The sequence below is a fragment of the Gymnogyps californianus genome, chromosome 3 (genome assembly GCF_018139145.2).
Source record: "Gymnogyps californianus isolate 813 chromosome 3, ASM1813914v2, whole genome shotgun sequence".
In the NCBI taxonomy this organism is placed as follows: domain Eukaryota; kingdom Metazoa; phylum Chordata; class Aves; order Accipitriformes; family Cathartidae; genus Gymnogyps; species Gymnogyps californianus.
In genome coordinates, this window is record NC_059473.1 from 72,966,836 (window position 1) to 72,986,639 (window position 19,804).

Consider the following 19,804-nt stretch of genomic DNA (forward strand, 5'->3'; position numbering starts at 1 on the left):
ATAGTGAGAGAGGTCTTTCAGTCTCTGGTTCCCCTGAAGGAATCTCGAGTCAGCTTGTTTGCTCATTAGCAAACACCCTATGAATGCATCACCAGTTTTTCTTCTCATTCCCCAGATACATGTCTGCCATTTAGAGAACTGCACGGTAGCTGAAGATATCACTCCTCTTTATGTGACATCTCCTAGGAAGGTTATAGCTGATCCCTATAATGGGTAAGTGTCCTCCTTTGAGCACTTGGTGTCAAAGGTGCTATAAAGCTCCTCTCTAATTTTCTTCACTTCATTAGTCATCTAGGTTCCTGTTTCAAACTCTTGCCTTACCAAAAGAAAAGTGCAACTGGCAACAAATAACAAACTACAAAACAATTGGAACAAGAGTGACACCATGCAGTGTTGTTTTCTGCATTTTCTTCCCTAAGGTGTTAGCAGAGGAGATAGATAAAGTATTTCCAATGCAGAAATTTGGTTTTCAGACGTTCAGTGCTTTTATGAATATGAAGCTCTATGCATTTCCAATGTCCATGCTTAACACTTGAGGTATTAGGGAAGAATATTCTCCAATAATCTGCCAGTCAAATCCCCAGAAGGTAAAAAGTGCTGTGCTTAGTTCTCCCAGGATGTGTATTAATGGTGCTAAAAGCATTTTCCTATTGTCTGCATAAAGACAGGCACATCTCTGAGCTGTTAAAATACTTGTGACTCATCTACAGAGTTCTTGCACTGTAGTTATTTGGGTCTATTTTGCTCCATGGCCAGCTATATTTTCTGTCTCCTGGAGGATGGCATATACAGAGCAAACCTTCCACTCTTTCCTGGCACTGCCTCCACAGCTTCACCAGTAGTGAAATCCAGTGCTCTGAGAGACTTCATGATCAACTTCCAATCTAAGAGACTTATTTTCTTCAACAAAACAGAACAGGCCTTTGTGTCAGGTTTTCTTGATGGTTCAGAATTTCACATGCTGCGATCACACGTGCCACTTAATGACATGGAGAGCTTTGTTTATGAGGATAACACGTTTACTGTCACAGATGGCTGGGCAGTTTTCCATGAGGAGGTCTCTCTGGTGGGGAGTTCTAGCTTCAATGAATATGTTGTGGATTGCAATTTGGCGTATCCAGAGTACTTTGGCTTTGGCAACTTGCTTTTCTATGGGGCATCAACTCAGCCTGTTCCTTTACCAACTCCTCCTCGGCTTGTCACGGTGCTATTTGGATTGGACCAAGCTGTGATCAGCTGGAGACCACCTGAACACACTATTGGAACCAGTAAGTTCAGCTGTTTCTTCCTGGAAGTCCACTCCTTTTCTTTCTAGAGGAATAACTTCCTGGTTTCCCTTTTCCTGATGCTGGGCTTTGGTGACTTCAATAGCTGATCCTGCTGGAAGACGTGGAATTACCTCAGTTTGAAAAATTTAACCCAAGATTTGCCAGTAAAATAGCTAAATTGTCTGGTTGAATTAATACAAGTTTATATTGGTAACTCATTTATCATCTGCAAGGGATTTTAAGCAAGGATTCATCTTAAGTATGGTATGGAGTAGCAGTAATGTTGGATGCTGATATCATACAGAAAATGCATGCCAGAGATGTAATGACTTTTGATCAGTGACTGTGCTGTGGTCTCTATCCTCTGTGCATGTGTCTTTGAACAGCAGAAAAGTACCTGGTTGGGGAAAGTTTTGATTCTTCCAACTTCATTCTTCATGGGGGATTGAACCACTACTCTTGGTTGGTCCCAGAGCTGGAGAGTGTAAATTTTTAATTTATCCCTTTCCTAATTCCCCTGGTACTGGCATTTTTTAAATGAGTCTCCAATGTACAGTTTTCTCAAAGAATGCGTATCGTGTTACAGCCATCTACTCTGTAATAACATGATTGTTTGCACCTCACAGGTCTATCTGCTTGGCAGAACTGGACCTACGATGTGAAAATGTCTTCTCAGCATCCATCAGAGGAGGAATGGGTTGTCTCAAACATTGATGACACTAGGTTTACAGTGAAGGAGCTGGCCAGCTTCACAGCATATGAAGTGTCAGTCAGAGCTGTGTCTCCTGCTGGTGAAGGGCCATGGTCGGAGTCATTTAGGGGCACAACTTTAGAAGAAGGTGAGAATTGCTTTGTCACCAAGGAGAAATGAAGAATGAGTTATGCATGCAGCTTTCCACCTGGTGAGGCCCAGGCTTTGGGCAAAGACTGCAAAATGAGGGGCACAAAAAGAATTGTCTTAGAAATATCAAAGAATACAGGATAAGTAAATTTGCTTTTAGTTAAAGTAGTAAGATTCTCAAACTACAATAATGATATTATATATTATGTATTTATTATTACTACTTATATACTTTTTTCTAATCAAATACACTATCAAACACATTATTTGATACACTATCAAATGAACAGGTACAAGAGGTGTTATTCCTTTCCTGTGCTCTGTAAAGCACTTTCTATGATGAAGTTGTTTGAGCAGTGCCTTGGGGGTTAATGACAGTTAATGGGAAATTGCAGGCTCACTAAAAGCTGAAAATCCTTGGTTTGAGCATAGATAATGGGCGAAATGGATGTATGCACAATGTCTGAGATTTGTAGATCTTTGGAATGTTTTCTGAAACCTAGTTCCCCCATAGTAACCTATGTCTGAGGGGAAAATAGCTTTCAACTTAAGGCACTGGACTGGCACTTGAGATTAGGGGTGACTTTTGCCTGACTTTGCTAAGGCCAGGTCCAAACCCACAGTGGTTTTTAAGCATCTAATAGGGTTCCAAATTGCCTTATTGTTCTGGATCTAAACCTGCCCTGAATCTCTGAGTTTCTCAAATTATGATATTTTCATGCCTTTCTTCTTTGTCCATTATTCCTTAGGGCAGGGGCAGTTTTAACTATGCTTCTATAACTTTCCAGGAACAGGAACCCCTGCTATTGAAATACAAATATTATACATCAATTGCTTGTTGGTGTGCACAACTGCAGTTTTCTTTCTTTATCAGCTGAAGAAGAACCGTATGTGTTGGCAGTGGGGGCTGAAGGGCTCTGGAAGCAGCGGTTGGATAGCTATGGGCCAGGAGAACTCCTCTATCCTCATATAAGAAATATTTCAGGTAAATACTAAACAAACTGCATGCTGTTGCTGCAGACTTGTTGGCATTTATTAGCTCTCCATAAATTTCATCAACAGAACTGAAAGATAAGAGCTTTCATTGCAGCAGTCTAGACTTGAATGCAGTGCAGTGAAGCAGCTTCACTGAGCCAAGCCTTTGTGTCCATCCTCTTTCTTCTACTTTATGGATCAAATTAATCCTTAATGAAACTCTACTGACATCACCATAGTTACAGCAGAGCTAAAATCAACTCTCTGAACTAAATAGTTCTGCCTCCAGCATCCCAATATGTCATACACTTATAATCATCAGGGCTATACATGTACTATATAGGTACTACATATGTACATCGTATTCCTATAAGGAAGTATCTATCTTCATGTTAACTGAGCCTAACTGTTCATTTGTATCGATTTTTTAAAAACTGAAGTGTCTGGCTACTTATTATTCTTCAAAAAAATCTGTTTCTTTATTTACATGTTTGTGAAATGCTTAATATCTTCCCTTTTTTCTTCAAGACCTCGACTGGTATAATGACACTCTTTATTGGATTAATTCCATGGGGGAAGTTCAGACCTGGTCATTGAACAAAAGAGAGGGTACCACTGAGAATACTTATGTATCTGATGTCAGAAATGCGAGGATGTTGGCCTTTGATTGGTTGGGTCAATGCTTGTACTGGGCTGGCAAAGCAAATACGGTAGGTATGGTTGCACTTCTTAAAAGCAAAAAAACCCTAAAGTCAACAAGAAAGACTGTAAAACAGTATTTGGGAAGATAATCCTTACTTCTTGCAACTTGAGATGCATTTGGACCTCTGCTATTATAGTGTAGAACAAGGAGGCCTTTCTTCCCTTGTGTGATTTTACAGAGTTATACAAAAGTTCTGGGTAAAATGTTCACTAATATTCACTAATGCAGGATACTGAATTCCAGGTGCAAAACAAGCAAATCAAACATGCTATCAACAGTTTTGTTGGATTCAACATTGTAAAAATAAGTGAAGATAGTGAAAATGGAGGCTGCCAAGTTGATCTCAGCTAAGAAGTAGATGGACCTTATTTTAATCAAATTTGACACGATTTGTTTACACAGAGATTTTCAACATTGGCCTCTGTACTGTGATATTTTGCAGATCACTGCAGATAAAAAAATAATTACAATTGCACTTTGTACACTCTCATATCATGAACACTGACATGTGAATTATTTAAAAGGTATCTGACTTCAAAATTGCAGTGCTAATTTATGCACTGCTGTCAAATTATGCCTTTCATTTCTTGTAAGTGCAAAGTCAGAAGCTGTTTTAAAAACTGGAGCTAGGAGGCCAGATTTCACACTACCTTGCACCCTCATTTACACTTGTGAATAGTGAATATGAAGTAGGTGAGAAACTCTGTCAGACGGAAGGCTACCAAAACTGGGAAAGCCAAGGGGAAGAGATATTTCAGCTTTTTCTTCTATTACTTTCTGGCAAATATTAACTAATAATTTTGCCTTATTCTTCATCTTTATACTTTGAACGCAAAAGGTTTAAGCTTTGAAAGCCTAAGGCTTTCATAAGCTTCTGATAAATGGCTGTGGAAAAGTCACTTATGTATACTCAATTGATCACAGCTGATGATTTAGGTGTGATGCTAAAAGCAACTATTTTCTCCCTAGATCTACAGAAAATCACTGCTGGGAGGCCATATGGATGTTGTGGCTCATGTTGCATTCCTAGTGAAGGATCTAGTAGTGGATTCAGTAAATGGCTATTTGTATTGGGCCACAGTGTATTCAGTGGAGAGCGCAAGACTGAATGGAGAGGAGTATCTTATGTTACAAGAGCAGCTACAGTTTTCTGGTAAACAGGTGACTGATTTTTTTTTTTTTTTTGGGGGGGGGGGATAGTGGTTAGATCTCTTGAATATAGTCAGTGTTCATGGTTGTCAAAATTGACAAGTTATGACCAGAAGAATAGCATGCCTTTCTTGCAATATTGTTATATCATTTTGAGAACAGCGTAAGGATTAAATCATGTAATAACTGTACCAAAACTTTGGCCCGTAATTCCAAGTCAGACCCTTGCAACAAAATGTGACATTAAAGATGTCCTTATGGTTGTAATGCTGCTCCTTCCCATATGTGAAAGGTACTTGCTTTTCCCAAATTACTGAAGTCTAATGGTCAGTTCTGGCTTTCCCATCAACATATGGAGCCCGAGCTCCATAGCATCCTGCCTCCTTTATGATGTTCCCCAGCTCACAGTTCCTGACAGGGCCAGTTTTGGGGCTAGACACTTGCCAGGGACACCAGAGTTGCACTTCAGGCTGCAGAGGTGCTGCTGCAGAGACAGGCTTTGCCTGTGCTGATGAGAGAGGGGGGCCAGCAGCTGGTCCATACTTGCACTCAGCGCAGCTGGCCCCTACCACGGCCCAGCACAGCTTGCTGCTGCTGCTGCCGCCAGTTCCCATCCTGCCTGATCCTGTCTCTTGTGCGGTGGCAGGAACAGAGAGTCCTGTGCTTCGGGGATCTTCGAGGCTCTCCATCCCCAGCTCGCCCCTTCCCTTCCCCATCTTCTCTTTCTCCCTTGCCCAAGTCAGACTCAGGCCTGGCCCCAGCTTGGCCTCTCTTTCTTTGCTCCAGGCTGCTGGGGAGCTCCAGAAGGCTGAGAAGAGGCTGCTGCAGAGCAGAGCACCTCCTCAGGCAGAAGGGAAGGGGGCTTCTTGCAAGAGTGAGTAAAGACAGTGGATGATATAGGGGGGAAAAAAGGGATGGGAAGTTGTTTTAGCTGTATTAGGGTGGATAATGGGTCCCATGCAGGGGCAGGCTGGTAGTGGGGAAATGGAGATGCCATTCCCACCTATAGCTCACCAAAGCCCCTGCAATATGTGGGAGCCCATTAATTCCCCTTCCCTACCTGGAGACTTTTTGATGTGCTCTGAGGTCCTCACAGATAACCTCTGTATCTCTGCTGACCTCTCCCATGCCTTTCTTCTCCATTCACCCCTCTCTGATGTCCTATGAAGTCTCTTAAGGCCTTGGTTCACTGCTGACTCCTCATAGATCATTGTTGCCTTCCCCAAACCCACCCTGCCTCTGCTACCATGCGGGACTTGCTGTGCCAGGGACTTGTCCTCATTCTTGTCTCTAGGTGGGATTCAGTGTTGCCTGTGCAGTGAAGGAACTCTGAGACTGAATATTCACCTCATGAAAAGATCTGCCAGGGTCTGAGCAGCTGCATATATGTCCTTCCTTTCCTTCCTTTCTTTCCTTCCCTCCCTCCCCTCCTTGTGTAGCTGGGAGAAAAGTGATGGATGACCCAATTCCCTGGCAAGAGAACCCCTTACTACCATAACAGGGATTGGAGGACTCTGGGAGTCAGTGTGATTGGGACTGCAGACCCAGTGAACCTTTGAACCTTTTCCAGGCTGTGTCCTGAGCAGGTCAGGCTGAGGGACCATCCCATCTATTGCACTGCTTTTACTCTAAGGAGTCTCTCTCAAAGAAAAGCTGAATGCTCCTCAGCTCAAACGACAGCCTGTGTGGGGTTTTACCCTCTGTCCTGAGCGCTGGAGTGAGGCATAGTTTGACTGCCACAGAAGAGGTCAGCTCAGATATATTATTTGCTGCAACAGCTTTCTTTAAAACATAGCTCTTGCTAAAGAAGCCTTTGTTTTTATTCCATTTGTCGTACAATTTGTGCTCCCATTTTACCTGAAGCCAGGTTCTCTGTTAAGACCCTTTCTAAACTTTAGAGATCTGTGTCTCTTGGTTAGCTTTATATCATTCCCCAGAACTTTTTTATCTCTTTCCCGAATCTAATTCCCTTTCCCAAAGGAAAAGAGACTGGTGTTTCTCTGATTATAAAAAAACCCAGGCCTGGTTTAATCTCTGACAGGCAATTAACATTTGGAAAGGCCAGCTGATCTCACAGGTCTCTGTTACATTCATGAGGGTTTGGGAAGGAGAGGGAACACAGGTTCTGGTGTGGCACCTGCTATACTTGTAAACCTAAATACAGAAGAACTGAAAAACTTTTGTCACATGTAGAGAGAAATGTCTGTGCTGCAAAGGGTCACTGTATCTTCCAGTACTAGCCTCACACTTCTCTGTGGAAGCTGGCTGGTGTGGACTGTCTTTATGGGAAGATATACGCTGTCCACCTCAATGGCACGCTTACACTTATCACATATCTTCTGGGTGATTTGTTGCAAAGGACTGACAATTTGCAGTTTATTCTAAGCGGCGAACGTCACCTTCCTTGCCCTTCTCTTTTGATTCACTACCTGTTTCTCTGAATCGCCTCATGCTAACCTCAAAGTTCTTGTTCTGGTTTTCAAGAACCTTGGCAGCAATAAGACTGCTTGTCTGCTCCTGTCACTTTTTTTTCTGCACCTTTCTCTATGTCAGTGATACCAGCCTTCAACCATCCACTTATTCACACCTCCTACAAACAAACATCTCCTCTCCTGCTTCTCTGCTGCCCCTAATCTATGCACCGACTTCCTGAGCTCAGCCTCCTGCTGTGATGCATACAGGAAAAAAGCCAAGTAAAAATGTCTAGATTGAGAAATGACCAGTTATAGCTGACAGGTGTTTGTTTATTAAAATAAAACCCAAAATAAACTCATCAGAAAAAAAAGGGCAGTACAACATTCTTTAATGGTGGAATTATCGAGCTGGCCATTATTGTCCCATATAAAGATGCAAACATATGTTTGCCCAAGTGCTAATATGTATCTTCCTTGCACAATGGAGTCCTTTATCCTGAAAAGAGTACCTCTTACCTCAATATTAAAACACAGATGTAATAGTTAATTGCTGTTATCCAACAGTTAGAGCATGTTCTCTACATAACTGGTTCTTACTGGTATTTACTAGCTGTTTTTCTAATAAAGAACTGCTGTTCAGCTGGTCAGTACAGGATCTGCAGCAGTATATAGCTGTATCTCCTTTTAGCTTGAAATCTGAGTGATAGGAGTAGAAGAGACTACTATGGAGACGACAGGTTTCCTAAACAACGATGAAGGCAGAGCTTTGAAAGTCTAATTTCTTTGGCAGGAACTAGATCCTTTTATGACAATTATTTTATTTTCCAATCAGTTGTTTAGCTTAGCTGGTGCATATTGGCATAGCTTGATTGATTTTGGCAGAGCTACTCTGATTTATTCCAGCTTAGGATCTGGCACAGAATTTCCAAAGCACTTAGTAAGTCATTTACACTGTACAATATTCCTGGGACAAAAGTAATTTATAGGGGAGCAGCGAAGTGTGTTATATGCAGGAGGGCCAGGACGCTGTGGTCCTGGTGTGGTCTCTTAATATTTCTAGTCAAGAGGTATTTCAAGTAGCTAAATTTATGTTACATCGTATGATGTTGAGTTACATTGCATGATCACAACTACATATCATGTCCAGAGACTAATCCCTCTCATGAAATGGAAAAAGCTTGTCTATTTTTGAAGCATAACAGAAGGGAGGTGCTAAATTACTGCCTAATTCCTGAAGATGAATAGTACAAATATTTTTTTGCCTTTTATTAATGGGGATACAGGGATCAGGAGAAAGAAGATGGGCACATCTATGCGAAAATATAATAGTTGCAGAAAAAAAGTGGGGCAAGGAAAGAAGACCCAAACATTTAAAAAAGCAAGGTAGATTCAGGAAGATGTAATTTGGTGTTGAGCATGGGAGGGAGAATAGGTAAATGGGATAAAATATAACATGGTTGACTAAATATGCACTCAGGCACATACATACTGTGAGATATTTTTAACAGGAAAACCTACAGGAGCAATCATTCAAACCTTGATTTTCTGACATATAATGTCAACAGAAATATGTCAAGAATGTGATTACATAAGGACCAACAGACAACTATGTGATATGGCATTTGCTCTCCTGTCATCATCTTCTGCAGTTTATTAATGAAGAGTTAAAAAAAACAAAGGCTGCTCCACTTACATCCATAATGGAAATTTAAGCTTATAAAAGAATAGCTACAACTAGTGTTTGTATGAGAAGTTTGAGAGCTGCTGGAAAACATGTTCAGAGAGGCCCCTAACAACTTGTAAGCTGTGCTAATGACATGACATAGACTGAACTTGATAACGTTTAGCGGAGTAATTTGTGGAAGTAAATTCTTTGTTATTCACAGAACAGATTATTAGATGTCTGATTTCTGTTATTGTTGCATATGGTATTGAATCTGTTGTTTACTGCAAAAGCAAGAAAGCTCTATTTTGAATATTAGATCCTATTAAAAATAAACAAAAATTCTTGCACCTAGCTTAAATGAAGATGAAATATTGAAGTAATGAACAGGAAGACTATTTCATTCCCCCCCCCGACTCTTTATTTAATAATAAATGATTTACAAAATGTTAATGTTTGAATTTCCTGTTTAACCAAATATGTCAATAAAAATTTTGCATGTATTTTCCATAAATAATGCAACACATTAAATATTGTATGCGTAAATTCAAAGCTAGAAAACAAAGACAAAATATCTGAAATACTTCTTTCAAAAGGTGATTCTGATGTTCAGACTGGATGTCAACCACCTGTTTCAGACAAAGAATGTTAAAATACCAGAGGTGTTCTGGAAATTTTGATAGGTAGTTCCACTAATCACTTGATACACTATTGCCATCATATCTGAAGTACTCAGATACTCCAGGGATGAACACTGTGACAGGTGCTCATAAAATGCTATCTAGAAAATAATCAGCTGCTATAAATAGGTGTCCACCAAGGACCTGATTATTTTCTAGTGCTACCTCTTTTTGTGTTAAACGTTCATGGTAGTAATGTTATTTTTGCCGACAAGAGAGCTACTCATGATGCTGTCTAGACAACAGTTATGCCTAAGGGCTTTTACCTCAGAAGTGAAGGTGTGTTTAAATTGCTGTTTGGACTTTTTTTTTCTTAGGTGGTTGGTTTAACTTTGGATCTCACCTATGATTTTCTTTACTGGCTTGTGCAAGACAGTCTATGCTTAAACCTATACAGGGTTTCTCTTTGCAAAGAAGGGTAAGTAAATGTGTAGCAGAGTTAAGAAAGTCTGTATTTTCTAGTTTTAGTGACACTCTTTAAAAAAAAATTTTGTCCCATGTTGGGCACACTAGTTACTAATTTAACAATAAACAAAAAGAAGAGCTAATGATCACAGCTAGCTGATGGCAAACTACACATTGAGATGGTTGTTATGGTTTTACAGTGAGAGAAACACAGTATGGAAGCTCAACTGAACTGAGGTGCTGCTCATCAATTTTTAGACTTAGCTTTAGGAAATAATCACCATTTATTGTCTATTTTATCTTGGCATTTACAACAACTGACAGTTTTCAAGTGCCTAGAGCTGTAACTTGTTCATCTTGCATGGAGCTTAGGACTTGAACTGACACCACTTTCTCACCTGAGCAATCAGTACTCAGCAGGCTTTCCTCTTGATCATCCTGAGCATGAAATGGTTATTTATTATTCCTGAAAGGCAAAGTTTAAAAAAAAAAAACAAAACAAAACCATGTTTATGGGTCAGCTTGAATATATACTAAGACCTTGAGAAAAATGGTAATTTGTTCTGTAAGTGCCAAGTGCATGATGAGTGGTAGCTCATGAAACTACGTTTTTGCTCCTTTTCATATGGGGAGTGCCATTTTTTTTTTTTCAAGCATCAGATTAAACTTCTTAAACTTAATTGAACAGTACCTGTATTTACATGCGCTCATAATATTGCAGGCTGGTTTTTGTAGAATCAGCTGAATTTTCTGACTGATTTTAGACTTGCCATGATTAATGGTAAACATTCAAAGAATCAAAATATGTTGATTAGTTTTTGCTAGAACATGTGGCTCCATTGTGAACCAATTGGCAGCCATAAATCACTGTCCCTGGCATGCCAGAATAGAGAGATTAGAAGTAATCCATCCTAATGGACCTGATGGCGTGTCAAAGCTTTTCCAAATTTGTTTTGGATAGCATGTGTCTAAGCTGAAAGACATTTCTGAGATGGCAAAATGATGCCTCTTACAACATATTTAATCTCTTACCCAGAAGATAAATTGGGACCAAAAAAGGCCTTTAAGTTTTGACATAGAAGTAACAAGACAGATTAAATGACCAGTGATCCCAGCGGAGGAAAATGTTAACAGAGTTTAATAAGTAATGGAAGGTTATCGAGGAAACTAGCAGGGTCAAATTCATCTGGGGGCCTGCTCTAGTGAAGTAGAATGAATCTCATGCTGTGAAGTAGACTCCGCTGTTTCAGTGGAATTGCTGAGAGAAAGTGGGCTGATTTTTCAAAATACTCAATTTTCTACATCCATGCATCAGAATATTAAGCCATTTTATAATTGTTTTCTAATGAAATTAAGGGAATGAAGGCTTTTTTTTGCAGGTGCTTCTGCAAAATGCCATTCTGAAAAGTGTTTTGCTTTAGAGAACTTAAACTTTTTGAATTGTTTTCCTGCCTCCTACATGAGTATTAAGAATTTGAATGATGAGAAACTTATCAATGTGTCAAACATCGCATAAATCTTGTTCTCTCTACACACGTGTTTTCAGTTTGCTAATTTCATATGTGTTTTCACAGTTGTGGTAATGCCATCATCACAGAATTCGCAGCATGGAGTACTTCAGAAATATCACAGGGCGCACTGGAATACTACAGTGGTCGTCTGTTCTGGATTAATAGTCTTCAGTTCATTACAACTCAGGAAGTCAATCAGAGCCTTAGCATTCCCTTCTCACAACCAGCAGAGTTTGCAGCCTTTACCCTTGTTCACACATCACTTAAACCTTTGCCAGGTACATTATTTTCTTTATCTAAACCCCTCAATAAAGGTATTCACTGTCAGCCTGTAATTCTTCGTTCTTGAAATACTTTAGTCATTTGACAAAAGATAGATAAGAACAACAGAAACTTATTAATAAATATATCAGGCTATACCTGGATAATGTGCAATTATAAAAACTGATAGGTATGGCTAAAAAGAAAACTTGGTGTTGTTATTCATTGTTTTTATCTAAAGACAGCTTACAGGATTTTCCATGGTACTTTAATGTTTTAAGTCAGGTTTGAAAAGTCTACCTATTGCTCATATTCTTTAAATTATTATTATTTCTTCCTCTCTTTATGGACAGGAAATTTTTCTTTTACACCAAAAGTGATTCCAGATTCAGTGCCAGAATCTTCCTTCCGGATTAAAGGAAATTCTTCAAGTTTTCACATCACTTGGAGTCCCTCCACAAATGTGGAATGGGGAACTGTCTTTTACTGCGTGGGATCAAAAGCTCTACCTGTGAGGATATTCATACAATCCCTCCTTATTATTTACATGTGTTACTGCATCTACTTGCTGTTGTATCTATTTTTAAACAGAAATACAGTTTGTTTCTTTTCCAGCATTTACAAATTGGTCAAGCAACCACGCTAAACTGTAAATACAGAGCAAGCTGTCCTGTTTCTCCATCACTGAGGCCAGCACGGGAGGAACACGGGCTTAGCAGTAGCTCTGGCCTAGCTGCTGGGGTGTGAATTGCCAGGCAAGGAGCTCCCAGCGCTCAAAGATGTGTGAGAAAGCCTTTCACAGTAACTCAGAGACAGAAGTGTCCTCTGAGCTGCCAGTGGGACAGCGTTTGCCTGAATGTGAAACCTAGCCTTCATCCACACTTAATTTTAGCACATTTGGCAAGCTTTACTTTAAATTCAAAGGGCAGATTGCTAGCAGATTGCTATGCATTGCTACAGTGCCACAGGAGTTGGTGAAACAAAAATCACTCAAAGGAAGAGAAGCTCTGTCTTGATTTAGTTGACCAGCTTGGTGAGAGGAATTTTGGAAAACTGAAGGCCTTTCTGATAGGGGAAAAAATGTTTTGTTTTATTTTATTCTGTTTTATTTCATTCACAGTCTTTGGAGAGTGAACGGTGCCTCCATCCCCATAACCTGACAGTGCCATCCTACCAGGTTGATTGGCTGGAACCATTTGCACTCTTTGATTTTACCGTCACTCCATACACATACTGGGGCAAGGCACCAACAACATCTGTATCCCTTCGAGCCCCTGAAGGAGGTACTAGAATTTTAAATCCCATTCCTCACCTGTAACGGGTACTGGGACCAGGTCTATGTCAGCAAGTGAAACCCTGGAGAGGAATGAACAGCTTTCAGGGCTAGTCAGCTGTAGGCAGAGTTGCAAGGACATGTTCCTGAGTATCTTTGGAATTCTCTATTGCACACATAAACGCACACAATTGCAGTAATAGAATTTGGAACAGAAAGCACATGACAATATATCCACCACGTGCCCATGACTATAAGCAAGAAAGAGAAATTGAGATCCATTAAAATGACGATCAAAGGCTGCATGTAATATCTCAACCACTTATTAAATTTTTAATAAATGTTATGCACTTTTTACTTTTACTTCAGTGTTTATTTTTGCTCTCATGCAGGTCAAAGTTAAGTCAGCTAAAATATAGTGTTGAGTGACTGGAGTGCTGAGAAAGCTTATGAGCTGCAGTAGATTTTGAAGTGAATAGGAGAAGGGATAGAGTATGCTCTATGTTGTGAAAATTCTTGCAGCTCCATTGTTACCTACAGGACTTCGCTAAATAGATATGTCCCAATCTGAGTGCAGGAGTGCATTTGTCTCTGTTTATACAGCTCTTTTTTTGCTAAGCAAGTTAAAATAAGATACCTACACACTAATGAAAAACAGAAGGGAATTATCATGAAGTTTTAGATATTCTTCTGTAATTTACAGCTCATCAATTGCTATCTGTCTCTGTCAGCATTGGGGTTGCAAAGCTCAGGCTCAAAACTAAAAGAGTTAACTACAAGGTAGAGTTTGTGTCTTAATAGGAGTACTTTGCTCTGTGTTTTTTATCTTTTTTTTATACAGTTCCTTCAGCCCCTACAAATCCTAGAATATATGTGTTACGAAATAACCTACCTGAAAGTGATGAGAAAGTCCTTGTGGAATTCAGGTGGGACAGACCCGAAAGGAACAACGGAGTATTAATGCAGTTCAGGGTTTACTATCAACTATTGAGTCAGAGAGGCACTGCTGACACTTTCACGGAGTGGAACGCGAGTAACGTTAAACCCACCCTGACGCTCTTTTCTCTCAGGGATGTGCTTCCTAGCCTCACAGTAAGGTTTCAGGTATGAAGAACTACTGAGCTTATCTCATGCTAGATGGTAGATGTTATCAGTGCAGCCTGATGTGTTTGCCTAGGAGACGGTATTGGGCTTGGGGCAAGAACTTGTGGTTTCTGCTTGTGGAACTGCTTATTCACTGACTCACCTTTGGATACCTGGCTTAACCTTTCTACGTATTGTATTGTTCGCTAAATAAGGTGGAAAACAATGCTGCAATATTATACAGGTTTGGTGAAGTCCAAAAGAAACTTTTCTAGAGGTCTCCCAAAGTCACTGCTAAAAGCTGCAAGTTACACACAGATTTGACTGAGCTGGTGGAGGGTGACAGGCCATTTAAAACAGAGCCACAGATCAAGAGAAGTTCCACTGCTGGAGGAATGCTAGGACTCACATGGCTTCCATAAAAAGAGACTTCCATATTAAAACTTGTCAAGAAGTCATGTTTTCGTTGCGACAAAATGTTTGGAACATGCAGAATGTATGCTTGAAAGAGAAGTTGAAAGCACAAGAGCACATAATAGACCAGGTACTGATGGGGGAGAACACCATGTTGGTTACAACATCAACCAGCAGTAGGAATTGCTGCAGCCTCGGGAAGGAGACAAGACTGTCTGGTGTCCTTTGAGCTCTATTTGATAGATGCAGCATGAAATGTCACTCTCTGGGCCACTGCTTAAAATTCTCTTCATAGCCATGGTCCAACCCTGAATGTATCCTTTGAACTGACCAGCACAGCCTTAGGTCAAACAGAGCACATGCATATGTTCCTAGCTGAACAGCCAGGGGATCTGGTTCTGCTTTTGTCATTAACAATGACTCTAAAGGCTCTTGAATGCAATCATTTATGCTGCTACTTAACATATGTAATAATCTCCTGTCCTACAGGTGCAAGCCTTCACCTCTGTGGGTCCAGGACCTTTGTCTGATATAGCAGAGAGGAATTCATCAGGTATGGATAACTTAGATGCCATCTCATGGTTTGTGTGTAATAGCTGGTGAAATCGACAGTACAGGAATTTGGTAATCTGATAAATAACCTCTGACACTTTGTGTGACATTTGTTCCACTCTACAGTAGACAGCACAGAGGAAATAGTTGCAGCTTCTGACATGAAATGATTAACACATTTCTTATCATTAGATTAAATTTCAGGAGTTTTAAGCCTTTCCTCACAACTATGCTAAACTAACTATTCTAGGCAACCCCAGGGTAGTATGGAACAGCAGGTTTTGATCTGTAATCTGCATACTGCTAGAGATCATACAATATTTCTAATTGGGCTGTGAGAGGTAACCTGGAGAGTTAGAGATCTACTAGGGATCATAGGCTATTTCTAGTTGGGCTGTTAAAGGTAATTAAGTGAGCAAATCTATTTTTACTAGGCTTAAATTTGTTAGGTAAGCATCCACAATGCCATTGAAAAAAATCTCAAGAGTTTGCATGTGATGACAAGAAGGCATCTCATTATTTTATTTGCTGTGACATATGACCAGATATAATTTATGCAGGGCCATCATTTATTTTTATCTTGTACTTGCTTTTGTTTATGAATGACTACTAGAATGTTTTTTGTAAATTCTGCTGTGCCCTTTTCCTTCCAGATCTTTTCCCTGTCCCAACTCTTATAACTCTTTCTGCCAACAAGTTGTTTCTTACTGACATAGACAATAATCATACCATATGGGAACTTTCAGCAAAGACAAATGTAAAGGACATCTGTTATACTGCTGATGATGACAAAGCGTACTATATCGTAGAAGACTCTCTTTTTCTTCTGAATATACAGACTACTACAAAGTTTCAGGTATTCCTTTGTTCATTCCCTTGCTTGAGAGAATCTAGGAAAGTATGTGGCCATTATTGTCATTATTTTAGGGCTAATTATGTTTTTGAAGAAGTCAAAACCGCATATTTGAAACAGAAAAATATCAGCATGATGAACAAAGCACATATAATGGCAAAATACAGTGGGGAAAACAGAATTGGAAAGACACAATTTTCTTAATGACTGTCAGTTCGTATGAGATGTAATATGAAAGAGATTAGCTGGATAATTTTCCTTTCTAGCAGTACAATGATAATATGTATAATATAATAAAATTTGGACTTCAATTTTTTTGTCACCAATAGCTGTTAGAATAGGCCAGAGTATGCCATTGGTAAAGTTGTCCTATTAAACATGTATGATTTTACTGACATCTGCTTTGTTGGTATTTCAACAGACATTTAAAATTCACACTATTAAATACAAGAAATATATTTTTTGTATCAAATGTATTTTAATTTAATTTGATTTCATTCTAATTTCAAGAATATGGAAGCAACATGGAAGCAACAATTGGTGTTTGTGAAACAACAGTTTTCATTTGTATAAAAATATTGGAATCTTTATTCCATGCCATCTCTTTATATTTTGACTTCTACTTGCCAAGTAGAAATTATTTCGGAAACAAATCTAATTTCATAATGTCCTAGCATCAGGTGGGAAAATTCTGCTCTCAAGCAGTTTTAGTAATGTTTTTATTTTTTTCTTAAGTTTTTCAAAGGTGCATATCTTCGCAATGCCACAGCCATCACAGTTGACTGGATTGCAAGACATCTCTTTGTTGCCCTGAAAACACCATGGAATGAAACTCAAATATTTGTTATCGATCTTGAGCTCAAGACAAAATCTCTAAAACCCTTGAACATACAGTTGGGTAAAAGTAATTCAACTGTATCATCTCTGTTGTCATATCCTTTCTTAAGGTAAGACATATATTACTAATACCTTTTTAAAGCATTTTTTAAACATGATTTTAATGAAATCATCAACTGTTAAGGACTGAAAAGGACTTTTTAAAGTATATGAGTCTTTTGCATTGTGTAAATCTCAGAAATTTCTGGATGTAGTTCTACTTTTATACTGCTAGTTGAGCTTGGACGTATCTAATTTCAAAAAGATATCTGTGTTTGAGTATAGATTTCAAATGATACTTAAATACTGATAGGTTCTTCTATTTAAGTAAGTGATGCAAATGAAAGTCAGCACCAGACAACAATTTTTGACAGTAACCGTTGTATCCAGAATAATCAGTTATTGTGACCTTCCATTCAAAAGTATCCTTTAAACACCTGGAATCACTCTGCAAGGATGCTGCTGTAGTTACCTTGTTTTAAATGTTTGGGAGGTTTGTGACTGTAGTCACTTACAGGACTGCATTAAGGGCAGATGATTGCTCAGATTGAAGTTTTCCTACTGTAAGTAATGCATTTTATTTGATAGCCGCTTGTACTGGATGGAAGAGCTTGATTATGGCAGCCGCATGTTTTATTATGATATTCTGAATAACACTGTACACCACATTTTGGGATACGTATCAGTAGAAGAACAGATGAGGAACTACTGCACCTGTAACGTGGCAGCGGCAGAGCTAGGAAGACCTATGACTATAGATGTGTCTGACTCCAAAAATCCCCAGCTGCTCTTTATCAGAGGAAGAGATGAAATATGGGCCTCAGATGTGGATGGTTGCAACTGCTGGAGAATTACCAAAATACCAAGCTTTCAAGGTCTGAGTGCTCTGTTATATTTCTAGGTAGTTTGTGATTCTTGCTGTCTCTTATATCAAACAATGTCCTTTTCAGCAAAATAGCATTCATGAAGCACTTTCTTTATAAAATTGATTCATCTATAGGCAAGACGGACAAAATGTTTGTGTTCTGTGTTTCCAGTTGTGTACCCTGTTGATACAAACTAGGAGAAAGAGCAGTGTGAGGATATTTACTGATGCAAGTATGTATTCTAGTAAGATGTAAATCAAATGGAGATGCTACAGCCTCAAATGCTACTTGTCAATAGATTTCACTTATAGTATTAACACATTATTTTGCTAGGCTTTCATATTAGATACACCTATTACAGTTTATCTCAATGAAAAGATACAATACCATCTTAAGCTATGTCTGAAAGTGGCATTGCAGACTTCAATATGTGGGGAGGGTACCTCATGCAGGTAGAGTCTTGTATGACAACTTATCTGTATTGCACTTCTTGTAATGATAACACTTAATCTTGGTTGCTCAATTTTCAGCTTGATTCTGGACGAGTGCTGGTAAAGCTGTTCTGTTACCAGAGGAGCTGTCTTAATTGTTCCTGGGAGATGGCAGAGCACTGTGGTTTTCATCATGGAAAAATGATGAAAGTTTCTATAGACAACTCTTGCTCTTGTGTTTTATTTCTAGTGTTTGTTAATTGAATTGCAGTTCTCATAATCATGGATAATAAAAAGCCTTCAAATCTACACTTGTAAACTGAAATAACAAAGTGGCTCAGCTTCATGAGACCTATTGGAAAATATCAGAAATCTCTTTTCCAGGGGAGGTCTTTGAAGATATGGTATGACCAAGATACTCACCCATATTGACTCACTGTGAATACAAGCGCTCATCTGCTCTTGTAAAATTGTCTGCTCAGGGTTTATTCTGAAGCTTAACTATACGATGTTTTCCTATAGGTAAGAAAATTGGCAGCTTGGCTTTCGATAAGAAATTTATATACTGGAGCATTGAAACAAAGGAATACACTGAAATTTGGCTAGCAAATAAAGAAAGCACAAGACACTTTCTTCAGAAGAGAGCAAATCATGAGCTGAAAATATTAGCCTACAGCTCAGCGGCGCAATTGTATCCAGGTAGAGGGGATTTGGGTTGTTTTGTAAATGGAATAAATTTATTTCAGAGCATGTATTTGAGTTGCAGATCATGTTATGTGTATTTATGTAAAGGATGCTTTATGGATTCAGATACCTTCTAGAGGGAAATAATTCACTACGCACATTTTTAAAAGGATGAATATAAGGACTGGCCTTGTGTTGGATCACTTGGAAGGTCATGATGATGAATATTGCCTGTGTCTCAAAGGCTCAGGATGTTAACGCCAAACCATGCCTATTTTCAAAGTTGTGTCAAACCTGGAGATTTAGAAAAGGTAGTGCATATTAAAGCACAGAAAAAGAGCAAACATATCCACAAATAGTTGTAGCAAGAGTTCGATAATGATCCCTGTTATGACACAGATTTCTAGTTTTGTTCACAAGTATGCAAAGCTGAAAAAAATTTCTGCCCTTCGAAAGACAAAGAGACAAGAACTCTGCTTATTAAAATGATTTACAAAGAAGTACCTGAGAGACAATTACAGCTTACATTATAGCAGACCCAGGCTTCACTTAGAACTCCTAATATTTAAAAAAAAACCATTGTAGAATGATAATGAAAGAAATAAAAATTAGTTTTAATAGAAAGTTAGGATTCGTGGTACCTATAGGGATTATCTTTCTAAATGCAGAGGTTTAGAATAGCTACTAGCATGATGAATATATTCAAAATAATTCTTTAACTTCAGTTTTGCATAAAAATCTGACAAATATACAAGAGAATATTTTAACAGGATGGACTTCTTTGGAATAAAAGAATTTCACATTGTTTTGGGCAGCCGGTAGAGTTACTCCTGCCTGCAGCTGCTCTGACCAGTGCCCAGGCTATTCTCACCAGCACTTTGGGCAAGTTTGTTCCCGTGAGG

General features: G+C 39.0%; 1 protein-coding gene across 1 annotated transcript in view; it reads left to right on the plus strand.

The window, feature by feature from the left end:
- ROS1 (ROS proto-oncogene 1, receptor tyrosine kinase) overlaps nt 1-19,804 on the plus strand; it is a 76,476-nt gene that overhangs the window by 16,300 nt on the left and 40,372 nt on the right. Inside the window, exons 12-27 of the mRNA XM_050894482.1 lie at nt 116-213; nt 757-1,268; nt 1,895-2,107; nt 2,984-3,094; nt 3,613-3,794; nt 4,757-4,948; nt 10,011-10,111; nt 11,673-11,887; nt 12,224-12,388; nt 12,992-13,153; nt 13,985-14,247; nt 15,130-15,193; nt 15,846-16,048; nt 16,781-16,992; nt 17,510-17,796; nt 18,741-18,917. Coding sequence (XP_050750439.1) covers nt 116-213; nt 757-1,268; nt 1,895-2,107; nt 2,984-3,094; nt 3,613-3,794; nt 4,757-4,948; nt 10,011-10,111; nt 11,673-11,887; nt 12,224-12,388; nt 12,992-13,153; nt 13,985-14,247; nt 15,130-15,193; nt 15,846-16,048; nt 16,781-16,992; nt 17,510-17,796; nt 18,741-18,917 — 3,157 coding nt within the window. The remainder of the gene's footprint in view (nt 1-115; nt 214-756; nt 1,269-1,894; nt 2,108-2,983; nt 3,095-3,612; nt 3,795-4,756; nt 4,949-10,010; nt 10,112-11,672; nt 11,888-12,223; nt 12,389-12,991; nt 13,154-13,984; nt 14,248-15,129; nt 15,194-15,845; nt 16,049-16,780; nt 16,993-17,509; nt 17,797-18,740; nt 18,918-19,804) is intronic.